The sequence below is a fragment of the Muntiacus reevesi genome, chromosome 9, assembly GCF_963930625.1.
Source record: "Muntiacus reevesi chromosome 9, mMunRee1.1, whole genome shotgun sequence".
In the NCBI taxonomy this organism is placed as follows: Eukaryota; Metazoa; Chordata; class Mammalia; order Artiodactyla; family Cervidae; genus Muntiacus; species Muntiacus reevesi.
In genome coordinates, this window is record NC_089257.1 from 46488225 (window position 1) to 46506019 (window position 17795).

At 37.7% G+C, this 17795-nt stretch overlaps 2 protein-coding genes and 1 non-coding gene across 3 annotated transcripts; 1 reads left to right on the forward strand and 2 right to left on the reverse strand.

Moving 5' to 3' along the window:
- LOC136176101 (U6 spliceosomal RNA) lies at nt 1–106 on the reverse strand. The gene has a single exon (XR_010664482.1). It is a non-coding gene; the product is annotated as a U6 spliceosomal RNA (small nuclear RNA).
- A 4282-nt stretch (nt 107–4388) lies between these two features.
- Nucleotides 4389–5321, forward strand: LOC136174890 (olfactory receptor 2AG1-like). The gene has a single exon (XM_065945149.1). The coding sequence runs from the start codon at nt 4389–4391 to the stop codon at nt 5319–5321; it is 933 nt and encodes a 310-aa protein (XP_065801221.1).
- A 9420-nt stretch (nt 5322–14741) lies between these two features.
- Nucleotides 14742–15665, reverse strand: LOC136174823 (olfactory receptor 2D3-like). Its single transcript, XM_065945069.1, has one exon. It carries the CDS (start codon nt 15663–15665, stop codon nt 14742–14744), a length of 924 nt encoding a protein of 307 aa, XP_065801141.1.
- Nucleotides 15666–17795: the final 2130 nt, after the last annotated feature.

Consider the following 17795-nt stretch of genomic DNA (forward strand, 5'->3'; position numbering starts at 1 on the left):
AAAAATTTTGAACACTTCATGAATCTTTTGTCATCCTTGCACAGGGGCCACACTAATCTTTTCTGTATCATTCCAATTTCAGTGTATGTGCTGCCAAAGTAACCACTTTTACTCACTTTTAATCAGAATTTAAAGACTCTATATTTTATCGATTAACAGAATGAAAAATGAGAATAAAATTGGGAATGAAAATGGATTAGTCACAGTGGAAAACAGTTCCTTATCAACTTAATACACTTATCATAACCGAACAAGCTCACTACTAGGTACCTACCCAAGTGAATAGCAACTTATGTTTACTCAAAAACCTATATGTGAATATTTAGAATGACTTTTTCCACAAACAACAGAAACTGGAAACAACACGAATGTCCTTTAACTGGTGAATGGATAAACAAATTATGATACACCCACACAACTGAACACTGCTTAGCAAAAAATGGTAACAGACAATTAATAGCAGAATTGGGATGAATCTCAAACATATGTTAAGTGAAAGGAGCTAGATTCAAAATATCTGAAACCATTCATATAACATGCAGAAAAACACGAAAATAGGAGCAACAGTAAACAGATCAGAGAGTTGGCAAGAGTTTGGGTGAGGGTGGGATATGAATACCAAAGGGTAACAGAGAATTTGGGGAGTCAATACAACTTCTCTATTTTGATTTTGGTGGTGGTTATATGCTATATATATTTGTCAAAACCTGCAAAATATGTACTAAAAATGGTGAACTTTCCTGTATGAAAATTGTACCTTCATAAAAATGAAAAAAATGTGCGAAATAATAATTGGAGATAAATATATATGAAACTTTTAATATTCTACTTCAACAACCTTCTTTAAGTACCAAAAGGAAAATTCCCCTGCCATCTTTTGATTTTTGTCAAGAATTTCAATTGTACTGTTTTGAAATACAAATATGTTTATTATTGGTCAGTTAAAATTAGCAACACATTTATTGAGTCAATTTCCGTGTTCACTATTGCTTCCTGTATTATAAACATCCCTAGGCGTCACATTTTTCCTTGCTGAAATTATTTTATTGGGACATCTTTGGTGGTAAAGTCTTGTGCTTCTGTTTGTAATTTGTTTTCACTCTCTAGTGGTTATTTATCTATGCATAGAGAGAACTTCAAGTGGGCAGTTATGTTCCCTCATTGCTTTTGTAGATGTTTCTTGTCTGATTACTGTCGGTGAAAACTCCGCTATCTTCTGTCTGTATCTGTCTTTGTCAGTGGGAAATCTGTCATTTTTCTCTGAGAGCATTTAAAAGATTTTCATTAACACTAACATTCTCCAACTTCCGTACTGTCTCTATTTCTTTTTATTGTTCCTGTGCAATATTCACAGATTTGCATAATAACATACAATAACAGACAATAATAACATCAAAGACACATACTTATGTAGAGGATACAACAGATTGCCAGAGGTGGCTCAGACGGTAAAGAACGCCCCTGCAATGCAGGAGACCTGGGTTTGAATCCTGGGTTGGGAAGATCCCCTGGAGAAGGGGACAGCTACCTTCTCCAATATTCTGGCCTGGAGAATTCTGGCTTGGATTGTAATTCCCCCAGGCCTGGGTCACAAAGAGTTGGACACAACTGAGCGACTTTCACACAAAGGTCAGTGAAGGGAAGACCTGGTAATTACAGACTTCACAGAACACAGCCATATTGAATTAAATGGTCCAGTCTAAGAGGATGATAAGAGAGGCCAGGGTTATGGAGGTGAGAAGCAACATTCCACAGATGCCCTAAAACCCACCTTAAATCTGGGGTAGAGGGCTGGCTGGCCAAGAAAGGGACCTTTGCTTCCTTCTCAGTTCTGTCAGTAATTTGGAAACGGGCCATCAGTGCCTCCCTTAGGCGAAACAGAAACCCAGGGCCTCCAAGCTCATTTAGTGAGAGAAGAGTGCAAGGATACAGCACCAGGAAACAGGCCCAAAGGGATTCATTACCATGCTGTTTCTACAACCAGCATTTCTAGGGGAGACCATTTCAGCTGAGATGTTAGGCTACGCCCCTCTAAACACAGGGGTGGAATAGAGGGGGTGGGGTAATGGGATGAGGAAACTGGGCAGCTTCCCCCAGGACAGGCCCTGGCTTGATATTGGCCCCAGGGACAGTGAGATCAGTCTTTGCTGGGTCTCCTTTGAGCAGCCTTTCTAATATCTACTTCCTCCAGATTCCCACTGCTTTCATTTTTTCCCCCCAGACCTCAGCAAGAGTAGCATCAGTACCCATGAACTTTGTCTGACAAATGCACCATGGCTAGATGAGACACTTACTTGAGGAGCTGTGTGACAGAAGCAGTTTCTCCTAATTCTCTACAGGTTTGAGAAAAGGTAAGCCATATTCTTGTTCTATAGAAACTTCCAAGGCCCAAGGAGTCAATTAGCTCTCTGTCTGTAAGTGCCACATTTCCAGAGCACATCTGCAGAGGAACTGAAGGAATAGGAGTCCTATACTTCTCTTGGTCAGACTCCTCAGACTTCTAATCCAACTTAGCGAAAATTTTACAAATTGAATACTGCTGGAAAGGTCTTATCTTCCTTCTCTTCATAGAAAATTTATTTTACTTTATTTATTCAACTCTTTTGACTGCACTGTACTGCATGTGGGATCGTGGTTCCCAGACCAGGGCTTGAACCCTTGCTCCTTGCAGGAGAAGTGCAGAATCTTAACCTCTGAACCACCAGGGAAGTCCCCTTCCTTCTCCTTTTCTACTGGATCTTCCTTGACCCTCAAACAATCCCCTGGGTAGTCAGTGTGGTTAGGCAGCTGGGTTCTCAACCACCTGAGGTAAGAATATTGTCTCACTTTCAGGGATATGCGCAGCCTCTTAAAAGATGAAACCCGTGCAGACCTAAGAACCTCAGCTACTCTGTCTTCTAGGATCTCTGGTGCTTGGGCTCTATACCTCATCCCAACTCCCTCTATTCTTGGCTGTCTAAAAATGAAGAGGAATCAGTGAGGACTGATGGAAGATTCTATGCTACATCCCAGGCCAGGGTATCTACTTCCTGGTGAAAACATCAGGACCTGTCTTCAGACCCCATGTACTTTTTCTGGCTTCTGATAAACGTATTTACATTTAGATGATAATAAATGCCTCCAAAGGAACTTTTAAAAGCACCTGATAGGTCTATCACATGCTCTAACACCTTTCTACCATTAAAATCCTGTAAACCCCATAGGGACTAATAGAAACCAGTAAATGTCAAATCTGTGACACAGTAGAGGGAAATGACTTAGAGAAATGTGTTTCACTTACAGATTCCTATGTTCAGAGTTGGATTTATCTGCCCAGTTCCTAAGAAGCATGAGGCTGAATTCTGTCAACCTCAGATCCCTCTTTGGTTTTCTCCCTGAGATTGGGTACCACACCCCAAGAGCAGCTTCCAGAACAGGAACTCATCTTCCTCCTCTTTGTGGCTCCTCAGTCTTGTGTGGATACCCTGGCCCTGCAGGAGGGAGAAGGGGATCTGGATACGGTGCAAGAAGCTAGGATTATTGAGCCTGATTACAACATACAACACAAACTCTTTTGCTTCTGACATCTTTTACCACTTCTGCCCAAAACAAACAATCTGAATTTCCTGAGTAGGTCCTTATTTTTTTTATCATATTTCTAAGTAATCTCAGGCTGACATTTTATCATAACCTGTTTAAAAAAAAAAAAACTCCTTTTTTTTTTTTTTTTTTTGCATTAGTCCACAGGTTTAGCTTTAATAGTGACAGTACCTCAAACTCACCAATCTCTAGTCTCAGACAGTCTATCATTCCTTCCCTCTTAGGCTCATAGAGTGAGAGCCTGGTCCGGTGAACTAAGTCGCACATACTTTGTCTCCTCTAACGAGGCTGTGACTACAGTTTTGAATGCTGTAACCAAAGTGAACATAAGTTATTTGGGGAAGTCTATTGAGGTGCTTTATTGAAATCACATTTCTGTACCTGTTTCAGTATTAATTTTCAAAACAGACTTATGCAGAACACTGATTGGGTATGTAAATCATTTGATTAAACATTATACTTAAAACCTAAGTACCAGAAAAATCAGAAGCATGGATGTCAGAATATTGCTTTATTGTTAGAAGAGAGGTGATTTGATCTTTCTGGGGAGATACATATTTAGGTTTTAGATCCTGAATTATATTCTCATGTAGTGACCTCTTACTGTTTAGCTATTACTGTGATGCTTATTCTCCCACTAGATGGGTTCTTTTTATCAAGATATAAAGAGTCAGAAATTGAGAGATCAAGAGGAAAAATCAGTTACCATTGGATTGGCCATCCTCTGACGTTTCAAAGCTATGGAGCAATCATAACAAAAATTCACCTAGAATCTACTTGGTTTCAGGCAACTAAAGAAACAACACAGAATGGAGCACTGGAACTCCACCCTGGGAAGTGGCTTCATATTGATGGGGATTCTGAATGACAGTGGGTCTCCTGAGCTGATCTGTGCTACAATCACAGTCCTGTACATGCTGGCCTTCACCAGCAATGGCCTGCTGCTCCTGGCCATCACAATGGATGCCCAGCTCCACGTGCCCATGTACCTCCTGCTCAGGCAGCTCTCTCTCATGGACCTCCTCTTCACGTCTGTTGTCACTCCCAAAGCCATCATAGATTTTCTGCTCAGTGAAAACACCATCTCCTTTGGGGGCTGTGCCTTTCAGATGTTTCTGGCACTGACAGTGGGTGGTGCAGAGGACCTCCTACTGGCCTTCATGGCCTATGACAGGTATGTGGCCATTTGTCATCCTCTGAACTACATGGTCCTCATGAGGCCAAGGGTCTGCTGGCTCATGATGGCCACACCCTGGGTCCTGGCTTCCTTGAATGCATTATGTCATACACTGTATACCATGCACTTCCCTTTCTGCATGTCCCGGAATATCAACCACCTACTCTGTGAGCTTCCACCTCTATTGAAGTTGGCCTGTGAAGATGCCTCTAGATATGAACTCATGCTGTATGCGACTGGTGTGACCTTCCTGATTCCACCTCTTGTTGCTATTCTTGCCTTCTACATACTAATCCTACTTACTGTGCTCCACATGCCCTCAAATGAAGGGAAGGAGAAAGCCCTTATCACCTGCTCTTCCCACTTGACTGTGGTCGGAATGTTCTATGGAGCTGTCACATTCATGTATGTTCTGCCCAGTTCCCTCCACAGCCCCAATCAGGACAACATCATCTCTGTCTTCTACACGATTGTCACCCCAGCCCTGAACCCCCTCATCTACAGCCTGAGGAATAAAGAGGTTATGGGGGCCTTGAGGAAGGTCCTACGAAAATATATGCTGTGAACACACTTCACCATCTTGGGAGAGCTTATAGCTTGACACCAAAATTCATTCCTCCTCAAAGTCAGAAGCTTTCTTCTAAAAGTGAAATATTTATGGCAAAAACACCATAGTGGAGAGTATATCTTTTAATAGAAAAATGAAGAATATAGTTTTACTTGTCAAATGCTATTTTAAATTGTCTTTCTGTGAAGTAATTTATGAGATATGTATCTGACTGTATTTATTTAATTATTCACTTATTTATTTTTATTGAATTATAGTTGTTTTACAATATTGTATTGATTTTCTCTATATAGCAAAGTGACTCATTTATACATATATATATATTCATTTTTATATTCTTTTCCATTATGGCTTATCTCAGGATATTGAATATAACTTCCTCTGCTATGCAGTAAGACCTTGTTGTTTATTCATTCCGTATGTAATGGTTTGATTTGCTAACCCCAAACTCTTAATCTATCCCTCCTCCTCCTGCTCTCTTCCTTGGCAACCCGAAGTCTGTTCTCTGTGTCTGTGAGTCTGTTTCTATTTTGTAAGTAGGTTCCTTTGTGTTATAGTTTAGATTCCACATATATGGGATATCCTATGGTATTCTTCTTTCTCTTTCGGACCTACTTCACTTGGTATGATGATCTCTATTTCCATCCATGTTCCTGTTATGTGCTTGGGCTTGGCTGTTCAGTCATATCCAACTCTTTGCGACCCTTTGGACTGTAGCCCACCAGGGTCCTCCTTCTGTGGTATCTTTCAGGCAAGAACACTGGAGTGGGTCGTCACCTGCCTTCTCCAGGGGATCTTCCTGACCCAGGGATTGAACTTATGTCTCCGAAAGTGAAAGTGTTAGTCACTCAGTCATGTTCAACTCTTTGTGACCCCATGAACTGTGTAGTTCGACCAGGCTCCTCTGTCCATAGAATTCTCCAGGCAAGAATAATGGAGTGGGTAGCCATTCCCTACTCCAGGGGATCTTCCTGACCCAAGGATCAAACCCAGTCCTCTGCATTGCAGACAGATTCTTTACCATCTGAGCCATCAGTGAAGCCCCCATCTTCCTATAACCACCCTTTTAAGAAGGTTAGTGGGTCTAAAATTTGTACAAAATTCAAGGTCCTTGTCCCTGCTATGTGGTCTTTGCTTAGGTTTTCCAGTTGAAATTTTCTTTTTTGGGACCTTATATTGGTTCAGTGTGGACTCCTGCAAGTCAGAGGTCTTGTCCCAAGTTTTCAAAAACTCCTCTTCCCATTTAACACTGTAGTTAATTGGGAAAACAAAGAGTAAATTTTAAATACAATATGATCAAATAACAAATGCTGGAGAGGGTGTAGAGAAAAGAGAACCCTCCTACACTGTTGGCGGGAATGTAGTTAGTGTAGCCACTATACAAAACAGTATAGTGGTTCTTAAAAAAAAAAAAATTGAGTTACCATATGCTCCAACAATTCCACTGCTGGATGCCTATCTGGACAAAACTGCATCAAAAAGATACATGCACCCTTATGTTCATATCAGCACTACTCACAGTAACTAAGACATGGAAGTAACCTAAATGCCCCTTAACAGATGAACAGATGAAGGTATGGCACATATATACAGTGGAATATTACTCACACATAAAAAGAATGAATTAATTCATTAGTTGTTAATTAAGTCCATGGGGTCATAAAGAGTCAGACATGACTGAGTAACTAAGCACAGAGCATGATAATTATAATTAATTATTAATATTAAATCAAGTATATAATTAAATCAATAAATATATACTAGTTGTATTCAATATAATTGTTTAATTATAGTTATTTATATCATAATTAAATATTGTAATTATACTTCATTATTAATTCATTCTTTTTTATGGCTGTGTAGTAGTCCAATATATACCTATACCACATCTTCACCCATTCATCTGTTAATGGGCTCTTAGTTTATTTCCACATCTTGGCTATTGTGAATAGTGCTGGTATGACCAAAGGGGTGCACGTATCTTTTTCACTTGTAGTTTTGTCCAGATAGATGCCTAAGAGTGAGCTTGCTGAATCATATGATAATTCAATTTTTCTCTTTTGGGGGAATCTCTATACTGTTTTCTATAGTGGCTGCACTTACATTACATTACATTGTATGTAATGTATTACATGTATTACATTAATGTATACATTACATGTATTACATTAATGTATTACAATACATTACATTGCATTTAAAATTTACTCTTGTTTTCCCAATTAACTACAGTGTTAAATGAGGAGGGAGGTTTTGCAAACTTCAGACATGACCTCTGATTTGGAGGAGCCCATACTGAACCAATATAAGGTCCCAAAAAAGAAAGTTTCAAGTAGGAAGCCTAAGCAAGGACCATACAGCTGATGAGATGTAGTTATCAGGGGCAGGGACTTGAGTTTTATACAAAGTTTAGTCCAACTGACCTTCTTAAAAGGGTTTTCCAGGTGGCTCAGTGGTAAAGAATTCGCCTGCCAATACAGGAGATGCAGGAGACACAGGTTCAGTCCCTGGGTCGGGAAGATCCCCTGGAGGAGGAAACGGCAACCTGCTCCAGTATTCTTGCTTGGAAAATTCCATGAACAAAGGAGCCTGCTGGGCTATAGTCCGGTGGGTCACAAAGAGTTGAATGCGACTGAGCATGCACACACAATCTTCTTAAAAGATCATGTTAGCAGCCTAGTTTAATGCCCACACTAGTAGTGGTTTGGATGTATTTGCATCATGTTCACTCCTCCTTTTTCCAAACATCAGCCATCATGGAAACTCCCCTGTCTGGACACTCCAACAGGTGTTTTTTATTTGTTTATTTTTGCTTGTTTTGTTTTTGACATGGAGACTTTTTAATGTTGCCTAAAATTCAAAAAATACTAAAATGAGTAAAAGAGAAAAGCAAGGCATCAGCAAAGGCTGCAAGTAAACAGCTATGTTTATTATTTCACGATAAACAAGCACACAAACAAGACTGGTTTTCCATTATCTCAAGGCTATACTGAAATATCCTTACATTTGCAAAAGATATGTTTGACATGTGTAGATGTGTGACTCTACAGATATGTATTTATGCTGAAAAGGAGGACTCACATGCACATACAAACACATATTATTCTCTAGTAGCTTAAATATGCTGTGCTGCTACCATTTACAGTACAACAAATAATAGACATTGTTTCCTCTTTTTGCTTATTGACTCCAGTGAATCCTGTTGGTTTCATCTATACAATATATTCCAAATGTGGGCACTTGTTGCAGTCTCTCCCCAAAGCATCTTAGTCCAGTCACCATAATCTGTTGCCTATTGTTCCACAGTAGCTATTTCTTATTTCCATTCTTGTCCCTCTATAATCTGCTTTCTCCCTTTCTCCCTCCTTAAACTATTTATGACGGTTTCAGATTGACCATCATAAACAAGTCAGAGCATTTCACTTTTCAAGAAGGATACACATGATCGTGGTGTGTCTACCCAGTACACATTTGAAACTGTGCTCTCTTACATTCACTCTAACTCCTTTGACCTTCTTATTGTCCATTACACGGTTCAAAATTATTTCTGCTTTAGAGCCAGTTAGTAGCTATTCTCCTAGCCTGTGATGTTTTTCTGTCAAATCTGCTTGTCTTACTACTTCTTGTCATTCACACCTCATCTTAAAAATCTTAACTTTTCAAAAACATTACCGATTGAAGTGTCATGCACCCAAACCAAAAGGTATTATCACACACTGTGTTTTAATTTTTTTCATTGTATTTATCATTATGTAAAATTTTTCTTACACCTTGGTTTACCTGCTCACTGTTTCCACTTTTCAAAACGAAAATTCCATGAGAGCATGGACTCTGCTATGTGTGTGTGTCATAGCTTCTTCTCTATAAAAATTGAGGTATGAATATAGAATAGTCTCTATAATAGCAATGTATATGCATGTAAATGCATGTATATATCTTCGCTGATGAAATAGAGGAATATGCTATGTTTGCACATACAAAGATTACTATTTTATTTAAATACGATATATTAGTTTTTTGCTAAATAACCTATAAATTCAAAGTTATAACTATCAAAACTTTAATGGCATTTTTAAAAGTGAATTTGGATAAGCTAAGAAGTAGAAAATTGTAGAACAGATGATATATAAGAGAGATGTCCTACCACCTAAAACTACAGTAATTGAAATATAACAAAGTGTAGTAGTTGATAAATATGCAATATTCATATTGAAATTTAGTATATTTTATGGTGTATTTGATAATATTAACGGAAAAAGATGAGCAACCATACTAGAAAAAATAGCTAAATATTTAGGAAAATAGTACCATATTAATTCATAATACATGAATATATATATATATATATATATATATATTCTCCTAAAATAAATTCTAGATTTTTTAAAGATCTAATGGCTAAAGCACAGTCTAATGTCAAGCTGTCCACCCCGGATTCATGTCCCTCTTCTTTCTGTGCATATACGGGACCCTGTGATTGAACTTCAACCAATGGAATATGATGTGTGCTCCTTCTAAGGCACAGAACCTACCAATAAAAAACCTTTTAATCTTCATTTTTCTGGATATTGACATGCAAGATAGCCATGAAACCTGCAAATAGCAGAACTTCTGTCAACCTAGGTCTATACATCTTCCACTCCATCCCTCAACTAGAATTTGTATAAGTGGAAAATAAGCTTCTGCTTGTTAAACCACTGAGATTTTAGATAATAAAAACTATATATGACAAACCTACAGCAAGCATCACCCTCAATGGTGAAAAATTGAAAGCATTTCCCCTGAAATCAGGAACAAGACAAGGATGCCCACTCTCACCACTACTATTCAACATAGTGTTGGAAGTTTTGGCCACAGCAATCAGAGCAGAAAAAGAAGTAAAAGGAATCCAGATAGGAAAAGAAGAAGTGAAACTCTCGCTGTTTGCAGATGACATGATCCTCTACATAGAAAACCCTAAAGACTCTTCCAGAAAATTACTAGAGCTAAACAATGAATATAGTAAAGTTGCAGGATATAAAATTAACACACAGAAATCCCTTGCATTCCTATATACTAACAATGAAAAAACAGAAAGAGAAATTAAGGAAACAATACCATTCACCATTGCAACAAAAAGAATAAAATATTAGGAGTATATCTACCTAAAGAAACAAAAGACCTATACACAGAAAACTATAAAACATTGATGAAAGAAATCAAAGAGGACACAAACAGATGGAGAAACATACTGTGTTCATGGATTGGAAGAATCAATATTGTCACAATGGCTATTCTACCCAAAGCAATCTATAGATTCAATGCAATCCCTATCAAGCTACCAATGGTATTTTTCACAGAACTAGAACAAATAATTTCACAATTTGTATGGAAATACAAAAAACCTCGAATAACCAAAGTAATCTTGAGAAAGAAGAATGGAACTGGAGGAATCAACCTGCCTGACTTCAGACTCTACTACAAAGCCACAGTCATCAAGACAGTATGGTACTGGCACAAAGACAGAAATATAGATCAATGGAACAGAATAGAAAGCCCAGAGATAAATCCACGAACCTATGGACACCTTATCTTTGACAAAGGAGGCAAGGATATACAATGGAAAAAAGACAATCTCTTTAACAAGTGGTGCTGGGAAAACTGGTCAACCACTTGTAAAAGAACGAAACTAGAACACTTTCTAACACCATACACAAAAATAAACTCAAAATGGATTAAAGATTTAAATGTAAGACCAGAAACTCTAAAACTCCTAGAGGAGAACATAGGCAAAACACTCTCTGACATAAATCACAGCAAGATCTTCTATGACCCACCTCCCAGAATATTGGAAATAAAAGCAAAAATAAACAAATGGGACCTAATGAAAATTAAAAGCTTTTGCACAACAAAGGAAACTATAAGTAAGGTGAAAAGACAGCCCTCGGATTGGGAGAAAATAATAGCAAATGAGGAAACAGACAAAGGATTAATCTCAAAAATATACAAGCAACTCCTGAAGCTCAATTCCAGAAAAATAAATGACCCAATCAAAAAATGGGCCAAAGAACTAAACAGACATTTCTCCAAAGAAGACATACAGATGGCTAACAAACATATGAAAAGATGCTCCACATCACTCATTATCAGAGAAATGCAAATCAAAACCACAATGAGGTACCATTACACGCCAGTCAGGATGGCTGCTATCCAAAAGTCTACAAGCAATAAATGCTGGAGAGGGTGTGGAGAAAAGGGAACCCTCTTACACTGTTGGTGGGAATGCAAACTAGTACAGCCACTATGGAAAACAGTGTGGAGATTTCTTAAAAAACTGGAAATAGAACTACCATATGACCCAGCAATACCACTTCTGGGCATACACACTGAGGAATCCAGATCTGAAAGAGACACGTGCACCCCAATGTTCATCGCAGCACTGTTTATAATAGCTAGGACATGGAAGCAACCTAGATGCCCATCAGCAGATGAATGGATAAGGAAGCTGTGGTACATTTACACCATGGAATATTACTCAGCCGTTAAAAAGAATTCATTTGAATCAGTTCTAATGAGATGGATGAAACTGGAGCCCATTATACAGAGTGAGGTGAGCCAGAAATATAAAGAACATTACAGTATACTAACGCATATATGCGGAATTTAGAAAGATGGTAACAATGGCCCTATATGCAGGGCAGAAGAAGAGACGCAGAAGTACGGAACAGACTTTTGAACTCTGTGGGAGAAGGGGAGGGTGGGATGTTTCGAAAGAACAGTATGTATATTATCTGTGGTGAAACAGACCACCAGCCCAGGTGGGAGGCATGAGTCAAGTGCTCGGGCCTGTTGGGCTGGGGGGATCCAGAGGAATCGGGTGGAGAGGGAGGTGGGATGGGAGACCGGGATGGGGAATTCGTGTAGCTCTATGACTGATTCATATCAATGTATAACAAAACCCACTGAAAAATAAAAAAATAAATTAAAAAAAAAATCAAAAAAAAAAAAAAAAAGATTTATCTGTTAGAACAGGGATTGATAAACACACCTGGGGAAGTTTATGGGAACACATTCATTTTTGTATTGTCTGTGACTTGTTGTCCCACTGCAATAGTAGTTGTGATGGGACAGTGTGGCCTGCAAAAGCTAAATATATTTATTTTCTATCCCTTTACAGAAAAAGTTTGCTGACTACTATGCTAAAACAAATAGTATTATTTTACATAAGGGAAAACTGTAAGCAGATTAGGTAGGGGATCACCGAATAAAGAGAACCAGGCATGGCTTTCTTGACATAGGAAGAAGCCATTTTTCACCTAAAACATTTTGTGGTCTAAGTCGGGCCATATTGCTAGCCCTTGAGCAGGTCTCAGTAATTAATGATCTTAAGGGAGCAAAAGAATACAGAAAAGGCAAGAAAAACAAGAAATCCTTCCTTCTCTTGACTTTGCCTTAGCTGTGTCTTTTGACTTGATACCCACTGAAAGGTGAATCCAGATTTGGGGTATCAAAACTAGAACTAAAACTGGAAGATGACATAGAATATTTTTGTTATATTAAGGGTAAGAAAAGCCTCTGTTAGTAAAAAGAAAAGGATTCTAGCCTTTTACCACTACCCCCCATCACACCTTTATCTGGTTGACTCTTTGATCTTTCAGGCAACTTAAAAGTTGCCTCCTCACAAATTGATTCTGTATGATTTCCAAAAGTCTATAATTATGCCATTCAATTATTCTGCTGTAATAATCTTTGTGAAGGTCAGTAGTGACCAAATTGACAAATTCAATAGGCTTTTATCAGTAATACATAAAACTCTGAGTCATTTGAGAAATATTTCCTGGACGGTCACTCCTCTAACCACATCTGACCCTCCCTCTGTTTCTCTGATTCTTGCTGCCTCAGACTTGATTGGCTATACTTCCACCTTGAAATGTTGGTAACTGCAAGGTTCTGTCTTGGATTCTTTCCCTCTATCTTTCTTGAACATCACATCTCATCCACAATTGCACTTCAGATTTGCCTTGGGATATTGTTACAAAACATCTGTATTGCCTCCATCTTTGCCACCCCGTGGTCTATAATAGGACCAAGAATTTGCATTTTAATATAACTCCTTCAAGATTGCAATGCATAAGCTTGGTTTTCTGATTAAAACCTTTGGCACATATCCTGAGATATGTCAAATTTCACTTGCAAATGTATACAGTAAACTTGAAGATCTATTTCTCCAACCCATATCTCTCTTTTAAACTCTAGCTTTATCCATTCATTCGAAAACAATGCTTCTTGAGCAATAACAATGGCTGGATACCTTACTATAAATGATAATGTAGAGATCAACAAAGCAGTCACAGTTTTTACTGCCGTGGAATTTGCAGCCTAACGGATGACTCAGATGTTAAGCAAATAATTACACAATTGGCTTCTATAAAAGCCATTCCATTACCTAAAATGCAGTGTGCAATTTTTAGTGTGCTTAAGAATCACTTGGGACTCATTACAAATGGAGAATCCTAAGATCAACTTCCCTACTCCATCGTGTATTGAGCAATATTTTCAAAAAACAACCTAGGAATCATTTGAAGTCATAATATGTAAAACTATGGTCTGCATTATAAATGTCTTACCAAGGCATAAAGTAGTGCCACAGTTCTCATTTTCTTAACTTCATCTATTACTGTCTTATAAATTACCCATATTCAACATTTTCAGAATTACATGCTGGGCAAATTCTTCAGTACAAAAAAGAGTATTTCTTAGTCTAGATTCTGTCTTACTTTCATCTTTATAGCTCATTATTTTCTTAACATATACATACTCTTAGAAAAATTCTGCCATTTGCTGTTCATTAAATGTTCTCCCTTTAAAATTTCAGATATTGTTAAAATGAGAATTTTAAGCTATGCTAGAAATATAACACCATCAAGACTTCACTTGATCTTCCAGAAATATACCTGAAATATATGATGTATTCAAAATATATTTGATGAATGCATGCAAGTATGAAGAAAATGAATCCATTTGCCAGAAATACATTCTTGTATTTGTGATAGTTTTGTTTGCTTCTTTGTTTGTTTTTTTTTTTTTGATATACAGTTGTCTACTTGTTTTGATTTCCTTATTAACTTGTATGGACTTGCAGAGTAGTGACTGTTTATTCATCAACTTTTCATTTCCTTCCTTCCTTTCTTTTCTCTTCCCCTTTCTTTCTATATTTTTCTCCCTTTTTTTCCTTTCTATATTACTTTCCTGTGTCTACCAAGGTCTCTTGCTTTGATTAGGCAACATGCTGAACTTATTTGAGAAGATGTGGGAAAATAGGAGAAGAAAACAAAAGTGTAGGAATGGAATGAAAATGGGAAAATTTTATAATAAAGTCACTTCTCTCCACATCCCTAAAATTGTCATCAAAATCAGAGATTCCCACTTTCAAAAAAACTATTTTGCAGTCACCCTCCTGAGAGCCCCTTTGACATCCTTGTTCCTCAGACTATAAATGATGGGGTTCAGCATGGGTGTGACTGCTGAGTAGAAAACAGAAATCACTTTATCTCTTTCATTCATTATCTTGGAGTTAGGTCTCATGTAGGCAAATATTGCTGAACCATAGAAGAGGACAACGACAGTGAGATGGGAGCCACAGGTAGAGAAAGCCTTGAGCCGTCCCTCCCCAGATTGCATCTGGATCACAGTGGAGATGATATTCCAGTAGGAGACCAGGATCAGGGAGACAGGAGCTAGGAGGATGGCCACACCCATTGCAAAGATGGCCATTTCTGTCCTGTAGGTGTCTGCAGAAGCCAGCTTCAGGAGGGCAGGAGGTTCACAAAAAAAATGGTTAATGACATTGTTCCCTCGGTAGGGCAGACACAACGTGAATGTGGTGTCCACCAGAGACACAAATGCTCCACTGGCCCAGGACCCTATGGCCAGCTGGACACATACCCAATATGTCATGATGGTGGTATAGCGCAGGGGCTTGCAGACAGCTACATACCGGTCATAGGACATCACTGCCAGCAGTGCACACTCGGTACACCCAACCAGAAGTAAAACAACTATCTGTGTTGAGCATCCAGCAAAGGAAATGGTTTTCCTTTTTACCAGGAAGTGGACTAGCACCTGGGGAACTGTAGTAGTAGAGAAACAGAGATCAGCAAAGGACAAGTTTCTAAGGAAAAAGTACATGGGTGTGTGGAGCCTGGAATCTATGTGAATGAGCACAACAATAAGCAGATTTCCCAGCACAGTCAGCAGGTAGATGATCAGAAAAAGGAAGAAGAGCAGAACTTGTGTGTGTGGGTCCTGTGAAAGGCCCAGGAAGACAAATTCAGTCACATATGTTTGGTTTTCTTCTCCCATGAATATTTAATACTCTTTATAGGTCAGCACCAAGAAAAAAAAACCACACACATATTGATCAGTTAAAAACTATATGAGTAACAAGCATTTTATCAATCAATATACAAAACTGGGCCATTGACTTCCAACTCTTATCTGCTTCCATATGTTAGAAGAGTTTTCTTTTTGCTTGGTAGTTCTGACAATTGAAATCTATTTCTGATTTTTCTCTGCCCTTGAATCTTTCAGTAGAACCAGAGAGCCAGCAATCATCTTGAATATACTAGATGACCGAGCCTTGGCTGGACTACGCATAGTTCTGAGAAGATTATAAGGGCTGCTCACAGTACATCCTTCCTTTTATATAAGCTTGGGAAACAAACATACTGCAGTTGCTTTAAACCTGTTAGATTTTTATATTGCAAACTGATAACATTTGTAAAGGCAGATTTTTGTCTTTATATTTACAAAGTAATCCTAAACAAGTGCTCTGAAGCCAGGAAAAGGAAGTTAAAGGGAGGTATTGTTTGTAATCCCGGCCCTTAAATTCACCTGTCATGTGTTTTCAATGTGAAGAGGATGCTGAGGTGCATCAGTAAAAATAGCTGACTCTTTGGTCATTGTACTCTGTGGTGTCCTTTAAATATGCCTTATTCTGTCCTCAACACTCTTTTCTCTCCCTTTGCACAAAGCCCTTTGGCAAGAATAATACTAATTATCATGTGTCAGGCAATTTCCTGGGGCCAGGCATTATTGTTTGTTTATCCTTTTAATTTTAAATCTTAATTCCGTGAATTAATTATTATTATCTCCCAAATACAGATGATGAAACAGACTCAGAGAAATTTTCAAACTGGTTCCTCTAAGCCTTTGTCACCCTTTCTATATCCTGCAGTTACGTTCCTTTCTTACTAAAAACTGGTTGTCGAGAAGGTAAAGGTTTAGCCCAGTTCTCTCTACCCTTTGAAGATAAATCTACAGACTTTCTCCATTTTAAGGGTTTTAGAGCTCATTTATCAGTTCAATTCAGTCGCTCAGTCGTGTCTGACTATTTTCAATCCCATGAACTGCAGCACACCAGGCTTCCCTGTCCATCACCAACTCCCAGAGTTAACTCAAACTCATATTTATAGGCCCACAAATAACAGGCATATTTGAACATATTTTAAAGCATTTTGAGGTGTCCTGCCTAAAGGACAATAGAGAGAATTCACAGAAAAATATTGAGAAAACTGACAAAGATTATTTGCAGATCTCTAATTGTACATCTTTAAAAAGCTCAAAGGGATCTAAAGCAAGCTTAGTAAGATGAGTAAGTGAAAAATAAGTAGAAATTTTAGTAAAAAAAAGAATTCCTTCACAGTCACTAAACTTAACAGTATACAGTTAAAAAACATTCAAAGACCTATGTGAAGAAAACCAGGAAACATTATATTTGAATAAATGAATAGGCAGATTAATTTTATGCATCAATTCAGTCAGTTGCTAAGTTGTGTCTGACTTACATAGAACATAATCTTGTAAAGATGTTCATTTCATCTAAATTAATCCATAAATTGAAATTCCAACCAAATTCACAGAAGATTTTTGTAATGGAATTTAATAAGATTATTTTTAATTTCTTCTAGATTAGTAATTTTATAGTAGAAAATGAGGTGTGGAAAAGAAAAATGATGGAGTAGAGGAAACATACCCAATCAGATATAAAATATGTAATAAAATTTTCCATCCTTACTAATATTGTATATACTGAACCAGTATAAAGCATTTGACTAATAAATATATAATAGAACAGAAATATTTCCTAGTATGTATGAAAATTTTGTATTTGACAAATGTGGCATCTGAAGTGTATCACTTAGTAAAAGATATAGAACAATTGGATATTCACTTTAGAATATTACGTGTATATGTTTATATAAGCATATGTATACATACATATAAGTATAAGCAATAATTAATCCCAATTGAATTATCTAATTTTTAAAAACACTTTAATTTTCTATGTAATTAGATAGTCTATCTATTTTTTGATTTATCTATCTATTGGCCTATTCAATTTTTGGGTAGTAAAAACTTCCCTAAACAAGCACACACATACATACACACAAAGAGAAAGAAATCATAAAGAAAAATGCCCACAAAACTGGC

Excerpts from the sequence above, each read along its gene's own strand:
- LOC136174890 (XM_065945149.1), top strand. The coding sequence starts at position 4,389 with ATGGAGCACTGGAACTCCACCCTGGGAAGTGGCTTCATATTGATGGGG.
- LOC136174823 (XM_065945069.1), bottom strand. The coding sequence starts at position 15,665 with ATGGGAGAAGAAAACCAAACATATGTGACTGAATTTGTCTTCCTGGGC.